This window comes from Phaseolus vulgaris, chromosome 3, assembly GCF_000499845.2.
Source record: "Phaseolus vulgaris cultivar G19833 chromosome 3, P. vulgaris v2.0, whole genome shotgun sequence".
NCBI classification, from domain to species: domain Eukaryota; kingdom Viridiplantae; phylum Streptophyta; class Magnoliopsida; order Fabales; family Fabaceae; genus Phaseolus; species Phaseolus vulgaris.
The window spans coordinates 2537394-2562779 of NC_023757.2; the positions used below are offsets into that span (position 1 = coordinate 2537394).

Genomic DNA, 25386 nt, shown 5'->3' on the forward strand with positions numbered 1-25386 from the left:
TATTCATAAATCAATGTTCTATAAGCAGGTTTCTATTAGTTGATTATGTCTTAAGTTAAGCATGCTGCATATTTTCAGACAGAAATTGAGGAGTTTCAGGTTAGAATATTTGGTTGAAGACTTTATAAGCTTTTATCATCCTTGAAAAATGCTGTATTTTTCATCAAGAAAGATTATGTTGCATTCTCTAAAATCCGACCAAATGTTTAAATTTAAAACAAGTATGTAATTTGCATTTTTTTTCTTTTTTCAAAAAAATATAGCCAGTTTTTGTTTCTTATATACTTCAAGAAATAATGCAAAACTATGTTAACATACATAAAATTTGAAAGTCTCAGGCAAACCTTAACAATAATATTGCCACAAAATGTTAGTACTTAATATTATTGAAGTAATGGAGAACACAAAAAGATTAAGTGCTCGATTCCCACATTCCTTAAACTATCTTTGGTGCCCTTTTTGTGAGAAGAGATTGTTTGACTCAGGGTAAAATTCCCAGTGAGGATGAGCAGATGTAACAGCAGGTTGCCCAAAAGGATGATCCTTCACGTAAGAAGGAACATCCCGAGCCTCAGCAACACCTTTAAGATACAAACACAGCTCACATCTTGGATCAGGATGACCTCTACAGTGGCCATCAGCTGAATGAAGTATTTTATAATTCTGTTGCAGAATCTTGTGTTTCATGTTCATCTTCAGGCTCAACAATCTTGTTCTTTCCTCCCATAGTCCCGGAGAAGATTTTGAAGAGTTTAAATTTGGTGAAACCCTTTTATTTATTTCAGAAACACAATGAATTACATATTAACTCTGACAGGTAGCTTTGTAGCTCTGCGTTTGAAATTAAAACCGAAGCAATCACCTTCCTTTATGATCAGAGAACATTCCTTTGCAAGATTGTTTTGGAGGAACCTCATCTTTGCTTGTCATTTATCATAAATCATGTGGTATTACTGACCCATTTGAATCACTACCTCTGTGTGGATGTATGTGTGTTCATGTTCTATTGGTTACCCCAATTGGTAGGGCTATCTGCTCTGCAAAACCTCGGGTTCCCAAATTTTTAAGCTTCAAACTACACTTGAGAAGTTGAGAAGTTTAATACGTTTCCCATAAGAATCTCTAATAACCAGATATATAGATTTTAAGATTAGAAAATGAATCTTAAAGCTGAATATTGATCTCTGTCTTGTGCATTAAAGAGACTCCGACCAGCTTGAAGTCTCATTCATATGACAACCTACAAATTTCATGCTCTAATATCAGCCACAAGATCCAAGTCACATAATCCATAGCAATTCACACAATATACCAAATCAAACATAACATGAGATCATCAATCAACAACAAATTATTACACTGAACACACTCCAATCGTGAAACCCGTACTAGCAAGTAGAAAACCCAGTTCAGTAAACAAAACCCACAACACCACATAAGAACCCTACACTATTACTCAACAACCCAATTACCAAATAAAGATTGTATAGTTGAAATACTCATGACCATGATTGTATAGTCGTTTTAAAGATGATTGTACTGTGTAACAGGCCCTATGGAGGTTATTTCAGGACTGAAGAATAATAAAAAGGAATCAGCATCAGCAAATCAGAAAAAGAAAAAAGCAATAGTGAGATGGTGGGAGAAAAAGAACAATGGCTAGTGTTGGTTGCTTGAATCATTTTATAATTTTTTGTTATAGTCTCACTGCCTTGAGTCGGAGAAAATGTTTTTCTCAAGCGTTCAAATTTTATTTCTCTAGCTTTAGTTCAACATGTTCCCTGATTTGAACTATGAAACTAAATTACTATTTCCTTAAATCATTGACTCATGCATAAATGATCATAAATATAATTTTCTGACTTGAGCTACACCACACAGGTATGATTTTATCTTCTCCCACACAAAAATGCACGCTCATGGATAAAAATTAACAAATAAAAAGAACTCTAAATAATAGAAAACCTGTAACTAAACTTAAATTGAAGACTTATAACCTATAAGGCTTAATGAAACTCATCAATCACAAAGTTTGAAAACCAAAGTAATAATATGTTAAACTAAAGCAAACAGGGTCACGACATGCAGCTAGCTATACGGAATTTATTTATTTTTATCGTGGAAGAGTTTATTCATAAGATCGATTGTGAAACTTCAGGAAATAAAATACAAAACACAATACATATAATAAATTTTGATAATAGATGAGAAAATAACATCAAATAGCCATGCAAGCACCAACTTGATATCTACAAAGAGTTTATTCCACATACCAAAAATAATTAATATTGATATAAAAGGACAAGAAAACTCTTAATAAACAATCTCAATGGCATTTACTCCACGATAATCAAACAATGGATTCAACCTACAGAGAAACCTCAAAGGTTCTCACTAATCAGTTAGAATATACTATAACTGCAACTGACATAAGTCATACTTGTACTGCAGCTTTTACAGATTGAGATAAATCAAACCGAAAGTAAACAGAGTTCATCACAATTGTCTAAAATACAAGATGCCACACCTTTTTACTTGTTGGAAAGTTTCACATTGCCTATATCAATTCTTGGGAGTATGGCGTCTGTTGGACAACTTCGCTTAATACCTATTGGTTTTAACATGAAATCTAACATTACATAGAATATTATTGAACAGACTAATACAGTTACAAAGCTAACTTGTATTCATAAGTATTAGTTCAATCAACATATGAAATGAAAGACAACATTTAAACCAAAAGGTTTAACTTTAAATGGATCGTCATCCTTAAATTATCATATGGTATTAAAGAAGAAGAAAATCAAAGATTTCAAAGATGCATACTTGCAAATCAGTTGATCCCAATGGAACCGTCATATGCAGCATCAGATGCAACAGATCAATGTCCCAACAAGCTTGGGTCCCCTAAATACTCCGCAATTTGTTCAAGCTTCACATTGAGCAGCTCATGGGTATCAGCATCCCTAACAATGGCCATTTCCCGGTCCAAATCCCTCTCCACCAGACTCCCAAATACACCCTTGTATTTACCAGCCAACACAAGCACAGGTCCCCCACGTTTCGGAATAGCAGTCTCCAGAAATTCTTGGGACACCCCTTGAACAATCTCCCTGCTTTCATCCATAGATACATCACAAGTGGTAGGCCCAACAACATCCAGAACCTCCCCCTTCTTCAAATACAATAGTCCTCCTTTCAAATCCCTGCTAATCACCCTCACCCGAATGTGACTAGTAAGCCAAGAAACCTTCCTATGATCCACCACTCTCCTCTCCTCTCTCCTACCACCATCCGTTCTCTTCTCAATCACATCCCTGCGACCCACCCCTTTCCTCTCCTCTCTCCGACTAACATCCACTCTATTCTCCTCCACCTCATTCCTGTCTTGCTTCCTCTTCGGCCCTCTATCCTCACGCTGAATCTTCAACTCCTTCAATTTCCTCAGACATCTCTCTTCCTCCTTAGAACCCAATTCAGCAACATCGCCCACCTTCACCTTCACCTTCTCTCCACTCCTGGATAGCTCCAAAACAAGATAATAATCCTCAATCCTAGACACAACACTACCCTTCAGCCCAGCATCTCTTCCCCCAACAATCCTAACAACCTTATCCTTCTTCTCATTCTTCTCCTTGTCCTTGTCATTGTTGCTCCGAACCAGAGCAGCAGGAGCATCACCAACAAACCCCAATCCTTCCTTAGCAGTTCGCCTTTTGATCTCCACAACCTTAACGTCCTCCTTCGCGTTCTTCCCAATCCCCATCCCTTCCTTCCACCCGTACCCAGCTAGCAGCGCAGCGCCAAAACCCTCGACGGGGACATCCTTAAATTCGTCGAACCCCTTGTCCTCCGGTAGCCTCAGCAGGTCGTCCTTCAGCTTCTGCAGCATCGTGCTCTCCGCCGGAACGCGGCGCGACGGCGGCGGAAGTGCGGTACCATTGTTTTGCTCACTTTTCTTGTCGGTGCGGAGGTTGAGGCCATAGGAGACGTCGGAGTCGGGTTGGTCGTCAGCAGCATGGAGTTCGAATGTGAGGGCTTCGGATTCGGGGTCGGCGGTGGGGAGGTGAAGGTTCTTCATCTTCTTGAAGGGTTTCCATTGGTTTTGGATTGGCGGAATTTGGGTTTTGGGGGCGAGGGAGGGAGCGGGTTTGGAAGGATCGAATTCAGTGATGAGGTGTTTGGATCCGCCACCGTCGTTTTGGGTTCCAGAAGTGTCGTCGAAGGTATTGACCGGTTTGGGCTTCGATTGGGGTTTCGATGAAGGGACAGAGAAGGAAAGTTTCATTGGAAAAGAAAAAAAACAGTCACAATCCCAATATTATGCAGAACCGTGACAACGAACTCTTGTTTCTTCCCTGATCCTGGTTTCAAAAAATTGTTTCAACAAAATCATAATCTGGAATCACAACTAATCCTAGAAATTTGTATTTCATTGTTAATCAAAGTAAATAAAATGAAAGCGAAAACCAGAAACCCTACCAGATTGCATGCAGTTGAGCGAGAGAAGAAGAAGGAGAGCGAGAGAGTGAGAAGGAGAAGGTAAATTTTGAGAATAAGGGAATGGAAAATGTTTTCTTGAGACTTCTTATTTTCTTACAAATTGTTGACACGTGGCTACGATTGATGATGTGGCAAAGGGTAATATTGTAAATGGTGGATGGTGATGTGGCAAAGGGTAATATTGTAAATGACAGATGGTGATGTGGCAAAGGGTAATATTGTAAATGATGGATGGTGATGTGGTAAGGACATCTCATGTTTGTGTTTATTCCTCTACTCTAACAAATGTTTTCCTTCACTCCATTATTTTTAAGAAAACTGTTTTATTCTTTTTAAAAATAATTTATGGATTGTTTTTTTCAAAATATTTTTGGAACATAATTTTTGGAACACATTTTATTAGGATTTACAATTCGAAAATTAAAAAAAATGTGTTATGGAAATGATATTTTGAAATGATTTTTTTTTTTTTTTAGATTTTCTATTTTGATTACAGAATCTCTATTCTAATAACATTTTTTTCTTATATTATCTAAAGTGAAAGGGTAATTTTAATATTTTAAAATTTAATTTAATGATAATGATTATAAAACAAATGAAATGCAAATATATTCAGAAATAAAATTCACGGAGTTGAATAAAATTATAGACACCAGCTACTAATGTTAAACAAATTATATTTAGGTGTCTACATAATTGAACTAAGTTAACCACTCATTTTTTAGGGTATAACTTAAGTTCAAAACATTCTTAAGTTGATGACTTTGCTTTCGTTTAATCTACAAAATCAAATAAAATGCAAATGTAGTGCGTGAAGATAACAAACAAAATTGGTGAAGTTGTTGGAGATTTACACAAGTGAGGATTGTTCAAAAACCCATATTCAGGTGCCCACATAATTGAACCAAGGTAACCACTTATTTCTTACTGCATAACTTTAAATTTAAAACATTCCTTAGTTAGTGATTTTTGCTTCCATTCACCCTTTACTACAGAACCAGAACAAATGCAAATGTATTGAGCATATATAACAAATAAAATTGGTTTAGTTGTTGGATATTGTACACGAGTCAGGATTGTTCAAACACTCATACACAAGTGACCACATAATTGAATCAAGGTAACCACTTATTTATTAATGCATACTTTAATTTAGAACATTCTTAATTTGGTGGCTTTTGTAGCCATTAACACCTTAGTACACAACCAAATGAAATTCAAATGTATTGAGTGAAAATAACAAAAAAAAATGTGACTTTTGCTTAGTTGGTGACTTTTGCTTTTATTAACACCCCTAGTACAAAACCAAATGAAATGCAAATGTATTAAATGAAGATAACAAACAAAACTGGTAGAGTTGTTGGTCATTATGATGAATCAAGATTTGTTCAAAAACACATACACAAGTGTCTACATAATTGAATAGAGGTAACAACTTATTTCTTACTCCATAACTTTAAATCAAAAACATTCCTTAGGTGGTGGCTTTTGCTTCCATTAACACCTTAGTACATACCAAATGAAATGCAATTATATTGAGTGAAAATAACAAACAAAATTTATATAATTGATTGGGATTGAACACATGAATCAAAATGGTTCAAAATCTATATGCAGATGTCCACTTAATTGAACCAAGATAATCACTTGTTTTTTATTACATAACTTAAGTTTAGAAAATTACTACATTTTATTACATAATTATGAAATGAAATTGTACAAATATAGAAAAATTAGTATGTAAAAAACAAACTAAAGTTTAAATTAATTTTATTAAAATAAAATATAATTAGATATTATATATAATCATTTATTCTTTCCAGTAGTATTAAATAGAAAAAAAATTATAATTATTATGTGAAAAAGATAAAGAATACTACACATACAACCCTTCTATAACATTATGACTTGATAATTTTGAAACATCTTCTAAGTAAAAAAATTATTTTTTTTAACAAATGTAATGAAATCACTCTGAATTAATAAACCAATGACAATTAATAATTAAATTTAAATCAAGGTACATAAATAAATTGTTAAGCAAATCTAAACAAGATCAATAACTACTACAAAAATAATAAATTGATTAGATAACACAGTAATTTTATTATATATATATATATATATAAATTAGTAAAAACATGACACAAAATAAAATATTACATTTATACTAAAAAAAATAAAAAATTATGGGTTTTCTACAACTTTAGTAGTTTATATACATAATATATAAGTTTTTGTACATTTAATTTGTAAACTATTAAATCTTAAACTTATTAATTTTATATGTTTAAAAAATTTAAATAGCTATGAAAAAAAAGATGAATTGAAAACAAGGAATTGGATATATAGACAACAGATTAATCAAGTATAACAAAGAAACTTTAAAAGAAATAATTTGAATAACATGTGACATTTGCATACTTGTGCAGGTCATCATCACATATTTCAATATCAACTTTATGAATCATATTATTCTTTTATAGTTAAAAATAAAATAAAATAAAATCATACAAATAGATTGTGTTGCAGTTATAAGTGTCATAATTTTATTATTAAATTATAATATAAAAAGTTAATTATCTTTTAAAGAATGCAATCTTATCCATGTTAATAAGTAAAAGTTCTAATTAATTTGTAGATAGGACAGGTAAAATATAGTATGGGATTTTTTTCAAAATTTTAGTGACTATTTGTTTTTAAAAGTGTCTATCAAGATTACTTGCATTCTTGGTTTGGATGGTAACAGTTGCAAGACTGTTTCTAACCACACCGAGTTCGAATGCAGGTAAGAGGAAAGAACAATGATGAAACATACAACCAAAATGAGGTATTTTCAAAATACCTCTCTTTTTGTTGCCTTTTTCATAAAAAATAATAGTACTATACTCAAATCATCTTTCATAAAACTAGGATTAACATAACTAAGATATACCAAATATCTAACTAATACAATATTAATTCAGCTATTTGTGCTAATCTAGGTCCACCAACACAAATAAGCTATTTGTGGACAGAAGAAGTAATAAATTATTTTCAAGATATTTGTATAAATCTCACAAAAAAATAATTTTTCAACTGTTTTGTTGTTTTTAATGGATTAAAAAATCAATTCAACAATTGACTTTACTTAAAAGTAAAAACAGTGAATAAATTAGAGTCTTTAAATATGTTTAAAACATAACAATAACATCCTAAAAATCAATAAGTTTTAGACAATAAAAAGATTTTGAAGAAAAAACACTAAAACAAAGTTTTCCTCTAACATGGTTTTCAAATCCTGTTCCCATTTCCATAATCAAATTTGTTTCAGAAGATAAACTGAGAAAATGCAAAAAGGAAGGAGAAGAAGAAACTATACATCTAAAAGTTAATCCCTAAACAGAAAACTAAAAGTTGTAAGATTGAAGCGTGACCCTAACTACTATCGCACCTAACTATGACTAACTACTAACTATATATCTTTGATGATTGTTTTACTTCTAAACTACACTTCTATTTATAGATTTTCAAGACTTCACAATTGGGTGAGATCGTCTAGTACCTTTTGACCAAGACTTCTATCGTCTAATGCCGGTTTTCTACATTTTGTTTGCTTTTTACGGTTTTCTACATTTTGTTTGCTTTTTAACTTGGATTTCCAGTCTTCAACGTACCTAAGCTTCTAAGGTCAAAGTCCAAATCAAAGAATATCCCTAGAAATGATTAAAGCACTAGTTAGACTATTCAAGCAAAATATAAGCTACAAAATGCAATTTTTATGGTGTTTTTGCAAAAACTCTAATATTTTGGAGAAAATAGAAAGTAATCTAAAAATAGAAAATAAAAACAAAATAAACCTCAAGGAAGCAAGCAAGTCAAGCAACAAAACAACCCACTAGACAGTCTCTATCTCATCCGCTGCGAAAAACAGTCCAAGACTCCATTCAATCCCTCCTTCTGGAACCAAATGTATCTTGAGTTGGTATTAGTTACATAAATACATGCCATCTTCTCTAAAATTTTATGGCATCGAGATTAATAGAGTAAAATCGAACATACATTACAGCCATGAAGAAATTCTTATAGAATATAGTAATATGGGCAAAACAGATATATTGCAAATAGTGCTTGCTCACCTGAGTGACTCTAGAGTATAACTACGGATCAAACCGGTGCATGACACTAACACTTTATAAACTGTACACAATGCATAAAAATAATTGCAAGAAAATTTCTGCCAAACAAATGGAAATAGATAACCTACTCCAGTGTCACAGAAAAGAGAAGACTAATACAAATAGAAATTTGAGTTAAAACTTACAAGGATTCTGACTCCTACGTCAAATCTTGCCTGTCACAATCATAACCTGTCTGGTAGTTTAGTTTATAAAGAGGCTCGGATGGAGTTGATTTAGCAAAAGCCATAGTGGTTTGATAAATGTAGTCATCATCCAAAAATTTATCATCTAAAACAAGAGCATGGCCTTTCTCAACAGCTTGGTCCAACAACAGTAAAACTCCTTCTGTACAAGGTGCACACCTTGATGGCTCACTGTCATCTGCTGCTTCTGAACCATCAAGCAACTTGTCCGAATGAGGATCTGCTACAGTACTGGCAGAGTTTTTATAAGTTTCCGGTACCATTTCCGGCATGCAAGAAATGGCCATGACATCTTCTGTGATTTCAACTTCACACGTTTTCATAGGGAGTGAAGCAGCATCAGAAACAACAGACATGTGTAGATTGCTATTTTCTGTGAAACAAGGATCAGCTTTGTGCAAACTCAAATCATCTGAATTAGATAAAATGCTCATGTCAAGAGGTTCATTGCATAGATGCTCAGCTGTATTCTTCTGTAGACACTCTGCTGACAATTTTCGGGCATCTGTAGGCAGTTTATTGGAATTTCCACTGTCAACATTAATTTTAGTGGCTTCCTTGTCATCATCTCTGGAATTTGGTAAAGTGGTCCTCCAATTTGGTCCTCTCCACAAAAGTATGTGATCATCTTCAAATGAAAGCAATAAGCATGGAACAAGATCCTAGAGTCAATGAACATGTATGGAAGAAAAAGATGTTAGTTATAGCATCATTGAAAAATTTGCAGTACATAAGTTAATGCATAGTATCTTCAACATAGAATTCAAAGTGTAAGCGAACATTGTTATACCTTTAGTTTTGCTCCAATCTTTTTATAGTCACTTGTATTTAGTTCTTGGCAATTTATTCGCACAAGGTCACAATGTTCAAATGCCTCTCTGACATTAGTCACAAGGTCTGAATATACACCATTTTTTGCTGCAACGATAAAATGATGGGACATGTCAGTTTGAAGAAAGAAAAAGAATTGTTAAACTGTAATGAATGTCCAAAACAATCTACCTAGCTTGCAGATGGGCATCAAGAGCCTTCCCTTTTGACGCATTTCAGTTGCTTCGGCAAGTGTTAAACCTTCTGGAACTCGTTTAATCAACTTAGGATATACTGGAGACACTGGTCTCCACCGCATAAGAGGAAATCGTGGACGCGTTTCATAGTTGTAGTTTCTCCCCCTGAAAAGGTACACTGTGCCAAAATGTCGGTGAATGATTTTTCCCCCAGTCCTTTCCTGGCAAAACCAGACAACATGACACAGCACACAAAATGAGTTCCTTATTTCCAGTGGATTCTCAAAGCATAAAAGACACATTTATACATACACATATAAATGGTAAGAGCACTAAGCAAATTATAAGAGATTACAAGCAGAAGAAACAAACCTCTAACTGCTGGCACACATTATCCATGTCAACGGTACACACTCCTCTGCATTTTATCTTGCACACGCTGCACCGCATCCAATATGTATGTATGTTTTCCAACATGTTATGTGTCAAACCATCCCTGCCTAAATCAGAAATTTGAGTGCATAGACAAAAGTAAATTTCCATTTCCAATAACCATTAAATGCATAAAAGTGACCCCCTCAGTCTCATCCAGCATACACTATTTTCCACTCCTCGTTCAGTGTTCAAATAATCTTTTACAAGTAACCTTTCTCGAAAGCACAAAGCTTAGGTTTAATTTCTTTTCAAGTGTTTTTGATATTGTCCTATAATCAAAATTAAGATTTTACCACAGCATCAAACCAACTTTAAATATCACATTTTATTGTAATAAATGACTCTTCTTGAATAAGCTTTCCTGTAAGCACTTACCAGAGAAAAACGAAAAATCAAAATAAATTGAGTTTCGATCATGAACTAAAATCAACTTAAGAACTTATAGTTTTATAAAACTTCTGCCATGAACTGTAACTCATGAAAGATGCACAATTATTTTCTCTAATAAGTAATTATGAAGAAATTTATTTGAATAGACTTATAATACAAACACTTGCAGAATTGCATCTAAGGATTGTTGTTCATAAGACTCTTACATTTTTTTAAAAACAAATTAATATAAACTGCAAAATGAGCTGATAAACACAAGCCTCCATAAGGATTCGCATACATACACCAATAACAATCAAATTACCATATTTGTTATCAAAGGAAAAAATCTAAAATAATGTGAAACTTTTGAAAAAATTATATCTAATTGTTCATAAAGATATTTTCATGCTTAAACTGCTATTCAATCTGATAATGGTAAAACGGCAACTTGATTTCTAACTGGTTGATAAATTTTACACAGACATAAAATTAAATTATATTATAAAATTAAAAACAAAAACCAGCAGTAATAAATAAAAGAAAATACCAATATGTAGTTGGCGCGAAGATTTCCCCGCCCTCTTAACCATGCGATTGATCTCATTCTCAGTCAAGGGTTCTCCCAACACCTGCTCCCTCGACTCCCAAATCGGAACGACCAAACGGACCGGTTCAGCTCCCTCCTCATCCGACAGCGGCGGAGAGAGCAAGTGGAAGTCGGTCACCGTCGTCTTGCTTGGCGGCACCGGGTTCCGCCCGGTCCACGGCCGCGGCAAGGTGGGCGGACCGAACGGCGCGTACGGCTCGCGCAATTTCACTGGATTCGCTTTCGGAGTCTCCGTATAACTGAACCTGAAGTCGAACGGTGCGCCATCGACGACGTAAGACACTCCGCCCTCACCAATTTTCACGTTATCCGGCCCCGGTCGAAACTCAAGTCTTTCTACTCGAGAAACCACGGGATGCCAATCGAGCAAGGGTTTAGGTTTCGGCGGAGGTTTGGAGTATTTCGACTTTTTTCCCGGGATTGAAGGTTGAGACGGAGCGGAGGGGGTTCCGAGAGATTTGAAAGTTTCGGAAGTGGAGGAAACGGCGGCGGTGGTGGCAGTGTTAATGATGTTATCGGCGACGGTGTAGCGGCGAGTACGGCAGATTTCCTCTTCGATTTCATGGATGGTTCGGCGGCGCTGGTTGAACTTCTCTGCGTTGGCGTTGTTCCAACGCGAGAAACGTAGCTCCGTGGAAGAACGTTCACGGGTCGGGTTATGGTCAACGGGTGGGGAAAATATGGGTATTTGGATTGCCACCTTCAGAAACACATCCATTTCTTCTCACCATTCTGCATTGCCATAAATCCTTCATAAAACTCAACCACGAAGGGTGTTTTCGGAAATAAATCTTCTGAGTTTTTTTTAATAATATTGTTAATTATGTAATTTTGTTTTGTATATTGTTTTTATGCATTTTCAGATCAATATTTTATTAAACATATCAAATTAGTAGACAGAATAAAATTAAACAATTGAAATAATGTAAAAATGTGAATAAAAATAAATTTTAAAATTAATAATACAAATATTTATAAAAATATAAGTTTTTTCATATCAAAACACTTTAGTTCTATCAACTAAAAGGAATAGTATTGCCGATAAAAAAAAAACTAAAAGGAATAGTATCATAATAATCATGCATTAAAATTTAAAATTATATATAATAAAAAAATTATACTTTTTATTCCTTTGTGTACAAGTTGGTAAAATAAATAAAATATAATAAAAAATCTAAACCCTAAAATCTAAAAAATCGATATTGCTCTTCAATTTTAATTAACATTCCCTTTGCGTAATCTCTACGATAAAAATGTTATATTAGTAAGAAAGTAACGTCAACCTATCTTCTGGTTAAAAACATTAATTCTTTTTGAAAAATAAGCTTTATTTATTTTCTATGATTTATTATTATTATTATTATATTATTATTATTAGATACAATTAGACTGTCTATTTTGAAAAAGAAAATTGAAAAACTATACAATTAGAATTAAAAAACAAAGTTAGATATGCAGAGAAAAATAAGAATAAAAATTATGCAGATACATAATAAAATTATGCAAATAAAGAAGAAAACAGATAACCAAATTCAAATTGGAATCCTTGACAACGACGCCAAATTTAATAGTTGTTGTTTATTAGTCAAAGATAGTCTAAAGCACTTATAGACTATCTAATGTTATAGAGATGTTATTATAGATGTGGTCAGAATGACCCAAATTCGTCTCCTAACGAATCTAATTGTGAATCTAGTGAAATAGGATTCAAAACCTATTTATAAACAATAAAAATTAGCAATAATAATAAAGTAAAAGGGGTTCTGATTCTGCAGTAGGAAAATATAACAGATGTTTTAAGATAAATAAAAGTAAAGCGATTTTCAAGATCTTTCATCAATGAATTCTTCATAGGTGTTCTAGAGATTGTCATCATTCAATTCTCACACAAGTTAAACTTAACTAAATATGCATTAATCAAATTTAACCAAATCTTACCAACAAAACATGTGTATATTAATGTGTTTAATACCTTCATTTGTCTTCATGCATCTACTTATGAGATTTTTATCTTTTATTTCTTGAATCATGCGAGATTAATTAAAAGAGTGCAAACTAAAAAAAATCAAAATTAGAAAAAATAATTGAACCATCTAACATTTTGAAAACAACCTTTAAAAAAACAGATTTCAAAACAACTAGAGGATTAAAATAAATTTTTACCAAAAAATTAAAAAACAAAACTTTTATTACTCAAAACCTTAAAATTCAATGTAAAATTACAACGAATCAACTAACAGTTTATCCTAACAAAAACGAAAGAAAAAACAAACCATCTAACACAAACCATCTAACACAACATTCAAAACACATCACGTAACACTTCCTTCTTCTTTTCATCCATTAAAACTTACCACCACGCCTACCACCGCACTGCACTTCACACAACCTAGAGGAACTCAACTCACCAACGAATCAATGAAAACACAGACCCAACTCTACACACTAGCAAACCCAACAACACTAACTCACAAGCAAACCAAATATACCAACTCAAGCTCAAACAAGAAGGAACAACCAAAGATACAACACAAATTGTGCATTAACTCGTTTTTAACCTACGATTCAAATGCTGAACTGGTAAAACGATTCTCTGAATATGTTCAGGAATCTCGCATGTATGGCACGGTGCAAAAATTTCTGCGAACAAATAAATCGTAAACATGCACAAACAAATAAAGTGAGAACAAATTTGTATTTTCAAAGTTTGTTAGTTGTATTTCTTTAACTTTCTTCGCACTACGCACTCTCCTCCCACAAACCGATGTACTCATATCATCCCACAATATTAGAAATAACAAGATTTCTTCTTACTTTTTTCATTCAGATAAATAGTTTTCATCATGATCTAAACACGGTTAGAAATATTAAAATTACATAAAACACAACTATTAAGAGATATTAAAGGCAACAGGCATAAAGAGGAAAAAAGAAAGGTTGCAACAAACGTTCCTTTTTGAGTGCAAAAGTGAATTATTCATAAACGTGTATATCTTACGTAATGTTTTTTCATATTGATAAATAGTAACCTGAAAAATCAAAGGCCATTAATGGCTATGGCAATGACTATGACAACTGGTGATAAAATATGATCCGTAATTAGATGAAGTATTGGACATGTTCGTTGCTCCCCGTAACCCAGTTTTGAGTGAAGACAAAACTACATGTCCTTGATAACAGTGTTAATCTCATGTGAGACAGTATCATTAAAAAATAGGCAATATAAAGCAAAAGACAACATTGTGACAGTCAATGAACACATGCAGCATCTGTGCCAAAAGGAAAGTGAAGATGACACAAAACCAACATCGTAAGAAGAATAAAAGTAAAAACAGCTGGAAATACAACGTGGCTGATACCTATTGGATGCAAAGTTGGCACAAAGACAATGATCATGCACCCAAGAATGCCCAAACACCACACAAAAATTCACCATTCGGTTTTCGCACATTCAATCACATTATCAACCTTCTTCAACTTCATTATTTAGCTTTTCAAATACTTAATATTATATATAATTTTCTTTCTTCTCTTTTTATGTGCATATTTTAAATTATAAAACATTTCAAAACACATAATATAAGATCATTTTAAATTTTCTCTCAACTTTTACCTATCTTCTGACTTTTTCTACTTTTCAGTAATATACACATTGAATAGGATATTAAACAAACAAATTACATGCAAAGTACGAATATTAAAAAGACAGAAAAATATTATTACCTAATTTTTAGTCTTGACCTTGTGACATAACTATATGATCCACATTTATATTTATCACAAGAAAAGGTTTCGCTTAACATATTTTCTAAAATGTAAATAAAAATAAAAATACGTAGAATGACGTATCTGATATAAACTTTTTGACGTTAAGAAAAATAAATAGTGATGTAATACGTACGTATGAATATCCTCGACACCCCAAAACGCGTAGCATCGATCGTCTTCTGATTTCTCTTTCTTCTCCCATTCTTCTTCAACCTCACCATTATCGCTCTCTCTCTCTCTGTGCTCTCTCTCGTTCAACAATGTCTTCTTCTTCTTCACACAACTCTTTCCTCTCCTTCGTCTTCTTCTTCATCATTCTCACCCTCACACATTCGTCCACTGAGTACCTCAAGTTACCGTTACTCCCTCGAACAACACTATCCAACGTCTCCAACATCCTCGCCGCCGACCTCCACCGCCTCTCCGGCCGGCGCACTTCTCCCCAGTCCCCGCTCACTTCCGGCGCTGCCATGGGCTCCGGACAGTACTTTGCGGACCTCCGCATCGGATCCCCGCCGCAGCGCCTCCTCCTGGTAGTCGACACCGGCAGCGACCTCGTCTGGGTGAAATGCTCCGCCTGTCGTAACTGCTCCACCAACCGTCCCGGATCCGCATTTCTGCCCCGACATTCCAGAAGCTTCTCCCCTTACCACTGCTACGACTCGCTCTGTCGATTGGTTCCTCACCCCACCCCCACACACTGCAACAACCGCACCAAACTCCACACACCCTGCCGCTACGAATATTCCTACGCGGACGGGTCCACCACAACGGGCTTCTTCTCCAAGGAAACGACGACGTTCAACACCAGCTCCAAGAAACAAGAGAAAATTAAAAACCTGGCATTCGGGTGCGGGTTTAAAAACTCAGGTCCCAGCGTAACAGGTTCCAGCTTCAACGGTGCGCAGGGCGTAATGGGACTGGGCCGTGGGCCCATTTCGTTTTCTTCCCAACTTGGCCGCAAATTCGGGAACACCTTCTCTTACTGTCTACTCGACTACACCCTATCCCCGCCCCCCAAAAGCTACCTCACCATCGGTGCCTCCTCACACGATGTCGTTTCGCGGAAGTTGTTCAGCTACACGCCGTTAGTGACTAACCCTCTATCTCCCTCGTTTTACTACATCACCATTCAGAGTGTCTCCGTCGACGGCGTCAGGTTACCGATAAACCCTTCCGTTTGGGGCATCGACGAGAACGGAAACGGTGGCACCGTCGTGGACTCCGGCACCACGCTCTCTTTTCTAGCGGAGCCAGCTTATAAGCAGGTTCTGGCCGCGTTCCGGCGGCGCGTGAGGCTTCCTGCGGCGGAGGAAGCCGCTGCGCTCGGGTTCGACCTTTGTGTTAACGTCTCCGGCGTGGCAAGGCCGAGGCTGCCGAAGCTGAGATTCGTCCTCGCCGGAAAATCGGTGCTGTCGCCGCCGGCAGGGAATTATTTTATTGAGCCGGTGGAGGGAGTAAAGTGCCTCGCGGTTCAGCCGGTTCGACCGGGTTCTGGTTTTTCTGTGATTGGGAACTTGATGCAGCAAGGGTATTTGTTTGAATTCGACTTGGACCGGTCGCGGGTCGGGTTTTCGCGTCACGGGTGTGCGGTTCGCTAAACATGAAAACTGAAACTGTAAAACGAACCGGGTTATTTATTTTAAATCATACGGATTTGTTACTTTTGCCACGTGTATTTTTTTTGGGGCATTTGAGTTTGTTTGGATTGTTGCTGTCAACAATCTCTCGGTGGACGAAGGTTGTAATGATCTGTATTTTATTATATTTTATATTTTGGAAATTCTTTTTGGTTTATTTATTATTTATCTGATATTTTTGTTGTGTAGTTTTTTTTAATAGAAAATGAAATAATGACGTCTTTTATGTAAGAGTTAAGTATTTTAATTTTTTTAACTTAAAACAAATAATTATGATATTTCTATTTAATAACTTTGAAAATACATTGTCAAGTATACCAGATTGTTGAGAAATTCAGAATTTGAAAAAAAGAAGAAGAGAAGAGATAATAATGACAAAATTTAAATAAAAATAATTATAAATATAGAAATAATTTAAATATAAAGAAATGTTACATATTAATGCTAGGTATTGATTTTGTTAACTTTTTCATATAATTTATTATAATCTTAATCTAATAATTTTGATAATTTAATTAATCTAATGATTTAAGAATTTAATTTAATCATAATCTAAGCGAAAACAATTCTAAGGAAGATTTAAATAAAACATTATTAAGTAATGTACCACTAGTTGAGAACTTGAATATTAAGTAATGTACCACGTACACTAAACACTAAAAAAATACTTAAGTATTAAAAGTATAGTGTAGTGTTTCTATAAACTGAACTTTTATGTTGTAACTTTAGTAACTAAGTATTGTTGTATGATCACGACTCTTTGAATTGTCTCACTCAAATGCTCTTTTTTTTAGTGAGATTTTTTTTTTAAAAACCTTAACAAAAAAAAAAGAGTAAAATTATAATAAAAAAAACTAATATACAATTAAATAAAACCAAACATAAAAATTATTCTAGAAAATTGGACATTTTTAAAAAAGAATTTATAGTCAAACAAATATTTTATCTTTTTTCTCAATCTCTTATGCAAGCACATAATTTAATACAAAAATTATATCATATCTACAATCAAACTATAAGAAGAAACTTCGAAATGACTAACCATTATAATCATTAAAAAATAAATTTATATTTACTTACTATCTTTACAATTTGTAATTCATTTATACTTATCAGGTAATGTTCCCTCAATTCATGTCTTTACTCATTCAATTAAATTTTGTTTGTCATTTAAAACAACTACATGAAAGCATACATGTGTGAAAATGACTAAAGAGTTTCATGACATATAATGTGGCTAAGCTATAAAAAATTCTAGATTTTTCTAGTTTTTTTTAAATATAACAATTAGTCATACCTCACCATTACTTCTTTATTCTTTCAAATCACTAGGTTCCTAATGACAATTTTCAAATCCTAAAAGTTTATTTGTTTGTTTTTCCAACTATTTAGGTAAAGGAATTAAAAGAAATGGAATGGCTGAAAAAAGAACAATTAAAATTAAATAAATAAAATAAATTCGTGTCGGAGTTATTAAAAAATAAATTTCTTGTTTTTGTTATAAAATTAAAAGCTATAAACTCGTATTTATATTTTCTATTCTATTAAATGATTAATTCATTATTATTTTATTTTTACTATATTTGTTGTATTTGTAAAATGTGGTTGAAGGTTGTATGATGACAAACCCTAGAATAGGTGACTTGTATTAAAAAATATAAATTATTTAATATATGATTTGAGTTGGGTCCGTGGAAGTTTGATGATTTTGAGGAAAGTGTATGTATGTTACAAGTGAAATGAATATTATTAATTAAGGTCAAATAATTAATTAACTTTATTATGATATCTAAGAATGTCAAACTCTTTAGATTAATGTTTATGTTTCCTCTATGAAAATATTTATATCATGATAAGTCAAATTCTCATGATCCACACCATTTTTTACCTTATAAAATGATTAAAAAAATTGTGGTATATGAAGTTAAAAGACCATAATCTTAGCTTTAAACAACAATTTCATAATGATTTTTCTCTCATTGAGTAAAGGCAATGATTTTTTTTTTGTTCACAACTATCACATACTATTATAATAAGCTTCAATATTTATACAATAATTTTATTCATAATTTTAGCAACATGTATTAGTACTTTGGCTTTTGTATTCATATTTTTTAATATGTTAGAAAAGAATGAGTGGTTTAGCTAGATAAATTGGATCTGAAACTTTTTCACAAATATTTTGTTTTCTTCAAGTTTTTTTTTTAAATATTTTCAATTTTAAACAAGATGGAATTAGATTTGGAATAAGATTGAGAAGCAACCATAATAAAAGAAGATAAAGGAAAAAAAGTTTGAACAAGCATTTTTATATTAGTTCAGATCCAACATCCAGTCTCAGTTATTCAACATTAGAATAACTGATTCCACTATGTTTAGTAAGTTTGTACAAAGCACTCAACAATTACAAACTCAAAAACACGAAAAATCAACCCTTGGAAACTCTTTAAAGGATATCAAACACAAGAGGATATCAACCTTATCAACTCTTGATCACTCAAGAGGATGTATTATCAACTTTGAATCCTTTGTAAAGCTTTAATAAAGATGAATGTTGAAAAACAAAATAACAAGACTTGATATCTGCATGAATTCACTTCTGCATAAGTTCACCGTTTTGGTAGTAAACACTTAGAAATAAATATTTTGAAATAATGGATTTTGCACATCTTGAACATTGAATCTTCTTAAGAAAATAATTCAAAAATATTTGAAATATACATTAATAAAAGCATATCAAATTGATTATTTCGAAAACTTTCCAAACATGTTTTTAAAACGTTGAGGCAAATCTTTGTTTTTAAAATGATTAAACAGATTGATACAAATCTCATTTTGGATAAATAAATGTTTAAGAGCTTATATATAATTTTCAAAATTAAGTTCAGAGAAACTAGATTGAATAGACGGTTTAATGGGTAGATGGAGACAAAAACGTCTAACACATTTAAGACTATGAGATCATCTAACATGTTAATAATGTAGATCGTCTAGCACATTTAACTTAAACTGCACATGAAATATAACTTTGTTAGAGCCTATAACATGTCTGATAGTTTTTGTTATTATGAAAATCTCATAAACTTCCTATTGTAATATGATTTCCATGACCCACACTACAGCAATGCAACAACCTATCCTTGTGTGTCTTAACCTTTGTGACAGATGGCACCGTTATGATATAACACGCATATACGGTGGAAAAGTGAGAAAGAGAGTAAAAGATAAGACGAAAGAAATAATTGTAGTTTTTCATATATTAAAATGAGAAGAGAATACAATGTATATATAGGCTCTATCAAAACAAAAAATAGAGTAACAGAATCAACAACTTATAAAATTTAATACTTCCTTATCCACATATGACCTTTTAGTGAAATATTAGATTGTCTAGAGGTGACTAAATCGTCCAATGACTTAACAATGTGTTCTTTATCTCAAGAAAAGATTAAGAGATAACCAAAAGAATTTTATGTACTTGTTGTGATTTATAAGGGACTTAAAAAAAACCTATAATCAATTTGATTAATGAAATTCTTTAAAAAAATTTAAAATAACTTGACTTAATCCGTAAATCATTATAAAAATCAAATGTATATTTGTTTAAGCTATTACACCACAAATTTATGTTATTTTTTTAAAAGTTATTTTAGACCATTAGATAATTCCTCTAAATCATCTATCAATTTTTTTTTATGAAAATATTTTAAAATATATTTTACATTATCTTCTAAAGCTAACTTATTCTTTTAATTTGTAATTTCTGTTTCAATTTATAATATCCCTGTAACTTTAGTGTTTGTGTTTTTGTTTTTAATCGATACACATACCTTTTCTATCTAGATAAATTGATCTAAGTGTCAATATACTTCTTCATCCACTACTACTTAAAGCATTAGCATATTAATTTTTTCTTGCTTCCTTAATTTTTATTTATTTATTTCTAGTGATAAAAAAAATTAAATAAGTGAAGGTGTATCGTGTATGATCACATGAACGTTGTACGATGCGGAAGAACATGATTTGCTTGTACGTAAAGGGACAGGAAATGAACTCTGAATTGAATTGATTTTAAATATTATTTTGTAATTAATGAAAAAATTGTGAAGACTTTTGTGGTTTTAATTTTTAATTTTAAAAAAATATATAATTTCTTTATAAATTTATTAACATATTTTTTATAGTATATGTTCGCAAAAACTAAAATGGAAGTTGTGGAGAAATGTTGGTTACGGAGATTTAGTTTTTGCACGGCGGATAGATATAGGCAATTGATAACGGAATGGTACGGTGCGAGTTTTCATTCTTTCGTTTATTTTCAAAGGAAAAGTTTATTTTTATTATATTACCATCTCCATGTAGATCTATTAATTTTTTATTGTTACAAATATTAATTAAATAATATTTTATAAAAAAATATGATATTATAAAAGATTTTATAATTAAAATAATATTTATTTTTTTAATGTCAAAAAATTATGATTGTATATATATCAAATCAGAATAACAAATAATAATGAAATATAACAAATAATTATAAAAAAATAATAAAAATAATTAAATGTTATCATATAAAAAAAAGTTACAAAATTAAAGAGCAAAGAAAAATTAATATATATGTATTTAAGTTATCTAATATGTACAATAAAATATAGACGAGTACGAAGATGATGAGTATTGAGACGAGTATAAGAACAAGATAAATATGTATATATTCATATTCATTTCAGACTTAATTTTAAAAATCAGTATTATCTAATCAATATAGATATTTTTCATCAAAATGATAACATATGAGACAATGAGAGAAGTTCATTTATCATTTTAAGTAATTATCCATTATTTGACTTGGTTAAAGAAATCTATTGCATTTTCTGATCCTTTATCCATTATGTATTTTTTTAGTTATTCTATATATGTAGTTATATAGATATTTGTGAACACTTTGACCATGTTTATATTCTACCACGAAGTTACATTACTTCAAAATCTAAAATTCTAACTGGCTTTACTTCAAAAGAAGAATTTTCTTTTCCTTGCACTAAATCAGATTTTAAGATATGACTAAAATTATGTACATATTTCCTTAGTTACAATGCATGAAAGATATTTGGCTAAAGGAGGAGGAAAACCAAGTTCATATGCAACATGACTTATTATCTTGAGAATCTGATATGGTATTATGAACTTGGGAGTCAACTTCTTTCATTTGATTGTTCTTCTTACAACAGTGAATGATGTAACTCTGAGAAAAACATACTCACTAATAGAGAAATCTAAAAGTATTCTTCTTTGATTGGTATAGGATTTTTGTCATACTCAAAGATATTTTCAACCTTTCCTTAGTCATCTTAATTTTCTCATTAGTTTGTTGTATTAAGTCTGGTCCAATCAACACATTCTTACCATCCTGAAACCAACATAAAGGTGTCCTACATTTTCTCCCATATAATGTTTCCTAAGGAATCATACCTATGCTTGCTTGATGACTCTTATTATAGATGAATTTTACCATAGAAAAGATTTAATCCTAATTGCCCAAATGATTAAACAAACAAGTTCTAAGAAAATTGTCTAAAGATTGGATAATTCTCTCTAATTTTCCATCAACCTATGGATGATACGTTGATCCGAGTCAAAGTTTGGTCCTTAAAGCTTTTTGAAGCATATGCCAAAACTAAAAGTGATGAAGATCCCTATTGAATACTATGTTGGAGGGTACACTTACTCACACAGAGTCATGTTTCTTCACTATACGTGACAAGTGTGTGACAAACTACATGGAAATATTATCCCACTTCCACACTGGGATGTCTAAGGCTAGCTCAAATGGAAGTTCAATACGTCTCTACAAAATCCTACAATTTATAAAGAAATATGTACACCTATACATTTTTACAAGACTAAGAAGAAAAAAGAAAGTCATAGTATTCTACTCCCAAAAGTAAGTAAAAACTTTTTTCTTTGAGAATTAATCTTCTTTTATCATCTTAACCTACCTTGTTAATGACCCAATGTGTTGCTTCATAAATGGTCCTCCATCCAAGTGAGATTAACTCGACGAGTGATAAAGTAACATAAATAAATGAGTTTATAATTAAAAATTTCACAAATTGATATTTCAAAAGCAATACATGAATCATAGTAAGATGTGTTTGTTTTCAAAAATCTCTTTTAACTTCTTTTTTTTTCTAAAATGAATGAGTAAATTTGATAAAATAAGAATGGATGATAATGATTTGATTCACGAGATGGCATAGTTGGGTGAGTAGCAGTTAATAAATGCAAATAAGAAAGTGGTAGCAGCTTATTGCTTCCTTCTCTTTCACATGCACTGAACTGAAAAAAAATCAGATTGTGTCCAGAATCTCATTTTTTAGTTACTCAACGTGCGTTCACATAAATGCTCCATGCAAGTGGTTGTCAACGGTCTTCTCTATTTATAATCACACTCTCATGCTTCCAAAACAAATTCTTCCAAACCAAACAAATCCTAGCTTTGCTTTTCTTTTTTTGAATTTTTTTGTTGTTTTCAGAAAAGAACTTCCAAAGTAGTTGTTAATTCAAGAAAGGAGAAAAATGTCAAAGTTTCTCTTCCTCAATATTCACTTATGCTTTGTTTGGATTAGAGAGTGGAAAAGAGAGAGTGAATTTGAGATGATTTGAGGGAAAAGTGTAAAGAAAGTTAGGGTGTTTGGATTAAGGTAAATAAAGTGGAAAGTGTGGGAAAAGTTTATAAAAGTTTGCGAATGATGTGATGGATGTGACTGAAATCATATATTTTTTAATTGATAAAAATGCAAGTTTACATATTTATCCTTATATTTAAAAATAGTTAAAAATTAATGTGAAATATTTATTTATAAATTATAATTATTTTTAATTAAAATATCATTAAAATATTTATAATTATAAATATTTGATAAAAATTTATTTTTATATTAAATAATTTTATTATTTTTATCTTTCCTTTTCTTAATTAATATAATTATTATATAAATTTATTTTTTAATTATTAAAAAATATATTTATTTTTATTATTATTATTATTATTTATATTTATAATTTATTATATATAATATGATTAATTATGTTTTTATAATAATTATTTTTTATAATTTTGATTATAATTTTTATATTTGAATTTGAATTATATATTAAATAAAATAATAATAATTTAAGTTTAAAATAAAAAGGGTAAAAAAATAAATTAAGGTTAATTAATTAAAATATATATAAATATTAAACTTTCTTCGCACATTTGCGAAGAAAGTTTTGGTAGGAAATTTTTTTTCGATTCATGTGCATTTTTGTTTTTATTATGTGGATTCATTCTTATTTCACTCTAAACAGTGTTTCTACGCCTTTCTGCACTTTGAAACAAATGCACCCTTAAACTTGAAAGTTCAAAACTATATTGCTTGTGTAAAAATTGAAAATTGATAGTGAAAACTATGTTGCTTGTGAAACATAGTTTTATAGTCATCTTGATAGTGAAAATTGGAAATCATGATCGTAAAATATGAAGAAAAAACCTAAAAAAAGTAAAATATATGAAATTTTAAAATATGACAACAATATGCATAAAAAAAAGTTTAATGATAAAATTTACAAAATAATAATAAAAATTGAGTGATAAAATATAGAATTTAGTGATAACAAGAAATGTAAGTTAAGGATATACTAAAAGTAAGCATTCGTATAAAGAAAAACGAAAAACTTAGCTTTTACCTTTTATTAATTAGAAAATTTGTTTTTTTTACATCAAGCCATTATTTATAAGAAAATGTTTCATCAACACTTAAAATATTCATCAACTTCTTATATACTCTTAGAAAGAAAAATAATTTCTAAATTTACAAGATATATAATATATAATATAATAAAAATAAACATTTAATATTTAATATATAGATATAGTAAAATGTATAAATATAATTATCCTTAAAACATGGTTTTGGAAGAATGAAAGCAAGGGAAGTAAAATGGGGTTGTAAAGCAAAAGCATGTGGTGTATGCAACAAAAAGCATAAGCATAACTTGGAAAGGGTTAATGATATATATAATATTCAATTTTTTATACAATCATATTACAATTTTTAATATTATTATTTTAATATTTTTTTATATTATTTGATTATAAATTTATTTTTGTTATATATATTTATTTTTAAACTCATTACATTAACTTAAAAAAATTGTGAAAAAATCATTTTCCATTTAGAAAATCTCATAGTCTTGGAAGCTCACTATTGACCCTAATAAGTTGGGGTAGGACAACCCTTCATTGCATTAATGGCCACAACTGTGGGACACAAAAAGGGGCCTCCAAAGCATGTTGAGTAATAAAGGGGTTCTTGCAGAGATTGAAGGGCATAAATGGTGCCCTATGTAATGAAAGGTAAAGCACACAAATGGAAAAGGAAAAAGTGTGTGCAAAAAGAGACATCACAATCAATAATTTGCACATATACCTGAGGTTTCTATGCTTGTTCCCACCATTTTTTTTTTATATATTTATACGACTCTTTTTATAACTATTTAAAAAAAAATAAAAGATTAGAAAAGTAGTATGAAAATTTTCACATTTTCTTCTTATTTTTTCTTTCATAAAAGTGTAAACTTATTTCAACAATTTTCATATTTATGTATAAATTAATTTTAACTTATAAATAAAGTCATTTTTTTTTA

The 25386-nt window shown here is 31.4% G+C and overlaps 3 protein-coding genes across 4 annotated transcripts; 1 reads left to right on the forward strand and 2 right to left on the reverse strand.

Moving 5' to 3' along the window:
- Nucleotides 1–294: 294 nt before the first annotated feature.
- Nucleotides 295–4572, reverse strand: LOC137806233 (protein MOS2-like). 2 transcript variants are annotated; one of them, XM_068606233.1, is made up of 4 exons: nt 4483–4565; nt 2827–4364; nt 2528–2608; nt 295–1240 (listed from the first exon to the last, which is right to left on the reverse strand). In XM_068606233.1, the coding sequence occupies exon 2, from the start codon at nt 4286–4288 to the stop codon at nt 2882–2884; it is 1407 nt and encodes a 468-aa protein (XP_068462334.1). In that variant the 5' UTR covers nt 4289–4364; nt 4483–4565; the 3' UTR covers nt 295–1240; nt 2528–2608; nt 2827–2881. The 2 variants fall into 2 exon arrangements, with proteins under 2 accessions (XP_068462334.1, XP_068462335.1); XM_068606234.1 differs by lacking the exon at nt 2528–2608 and having other exon boundaries at nt 4483–4572.
- Nucleotides 4573–8545: 3973 nt separating this feature from the next.
- Nucleotides 8546–12027, reverse strand: LOC137806234 (CRS2-associated factor 1, chloroplastic-like). The gene is made up of 5 exons (XM_068606235.1): nt 11228–12027; nt 10246–10373; nt 9869–10094; nt 9657–9784; nt 8546–9528 (listed from the first exon to the last, which is right to left on the reverse strand). The coding sequence occupies exons 1-5, from the start codon at nt 12003–12005 to the stop codon at nt 8821–8823; spliced, it is 1968 nt and encodes a 655-aa protein (XP_068462336.1). The 5' UTR covers nt 12006–12027; the 3' UTR covers nt 8546–8820.
- Nucleotides 12028–15177: 3150 nt separating this feature from the next.
- On the forward strand, nt 15178–16838 carry LOC137806235 (aspartyl protease family protein 2). The gene has a single exon (XM_068606236.1). The coding sequence runs from the start codon at nt 15316–15318 to the stop codon at nt 16654–16656; it is 1341 nt and encodes a 446-aa protein (XP_068462337.1). The 5' UTR covers nt 15178–15315; the 3' UTR covers nt 16657–16838.
- Nucleotides 16839–25386: the final 8548 nt, after the last annotated feature.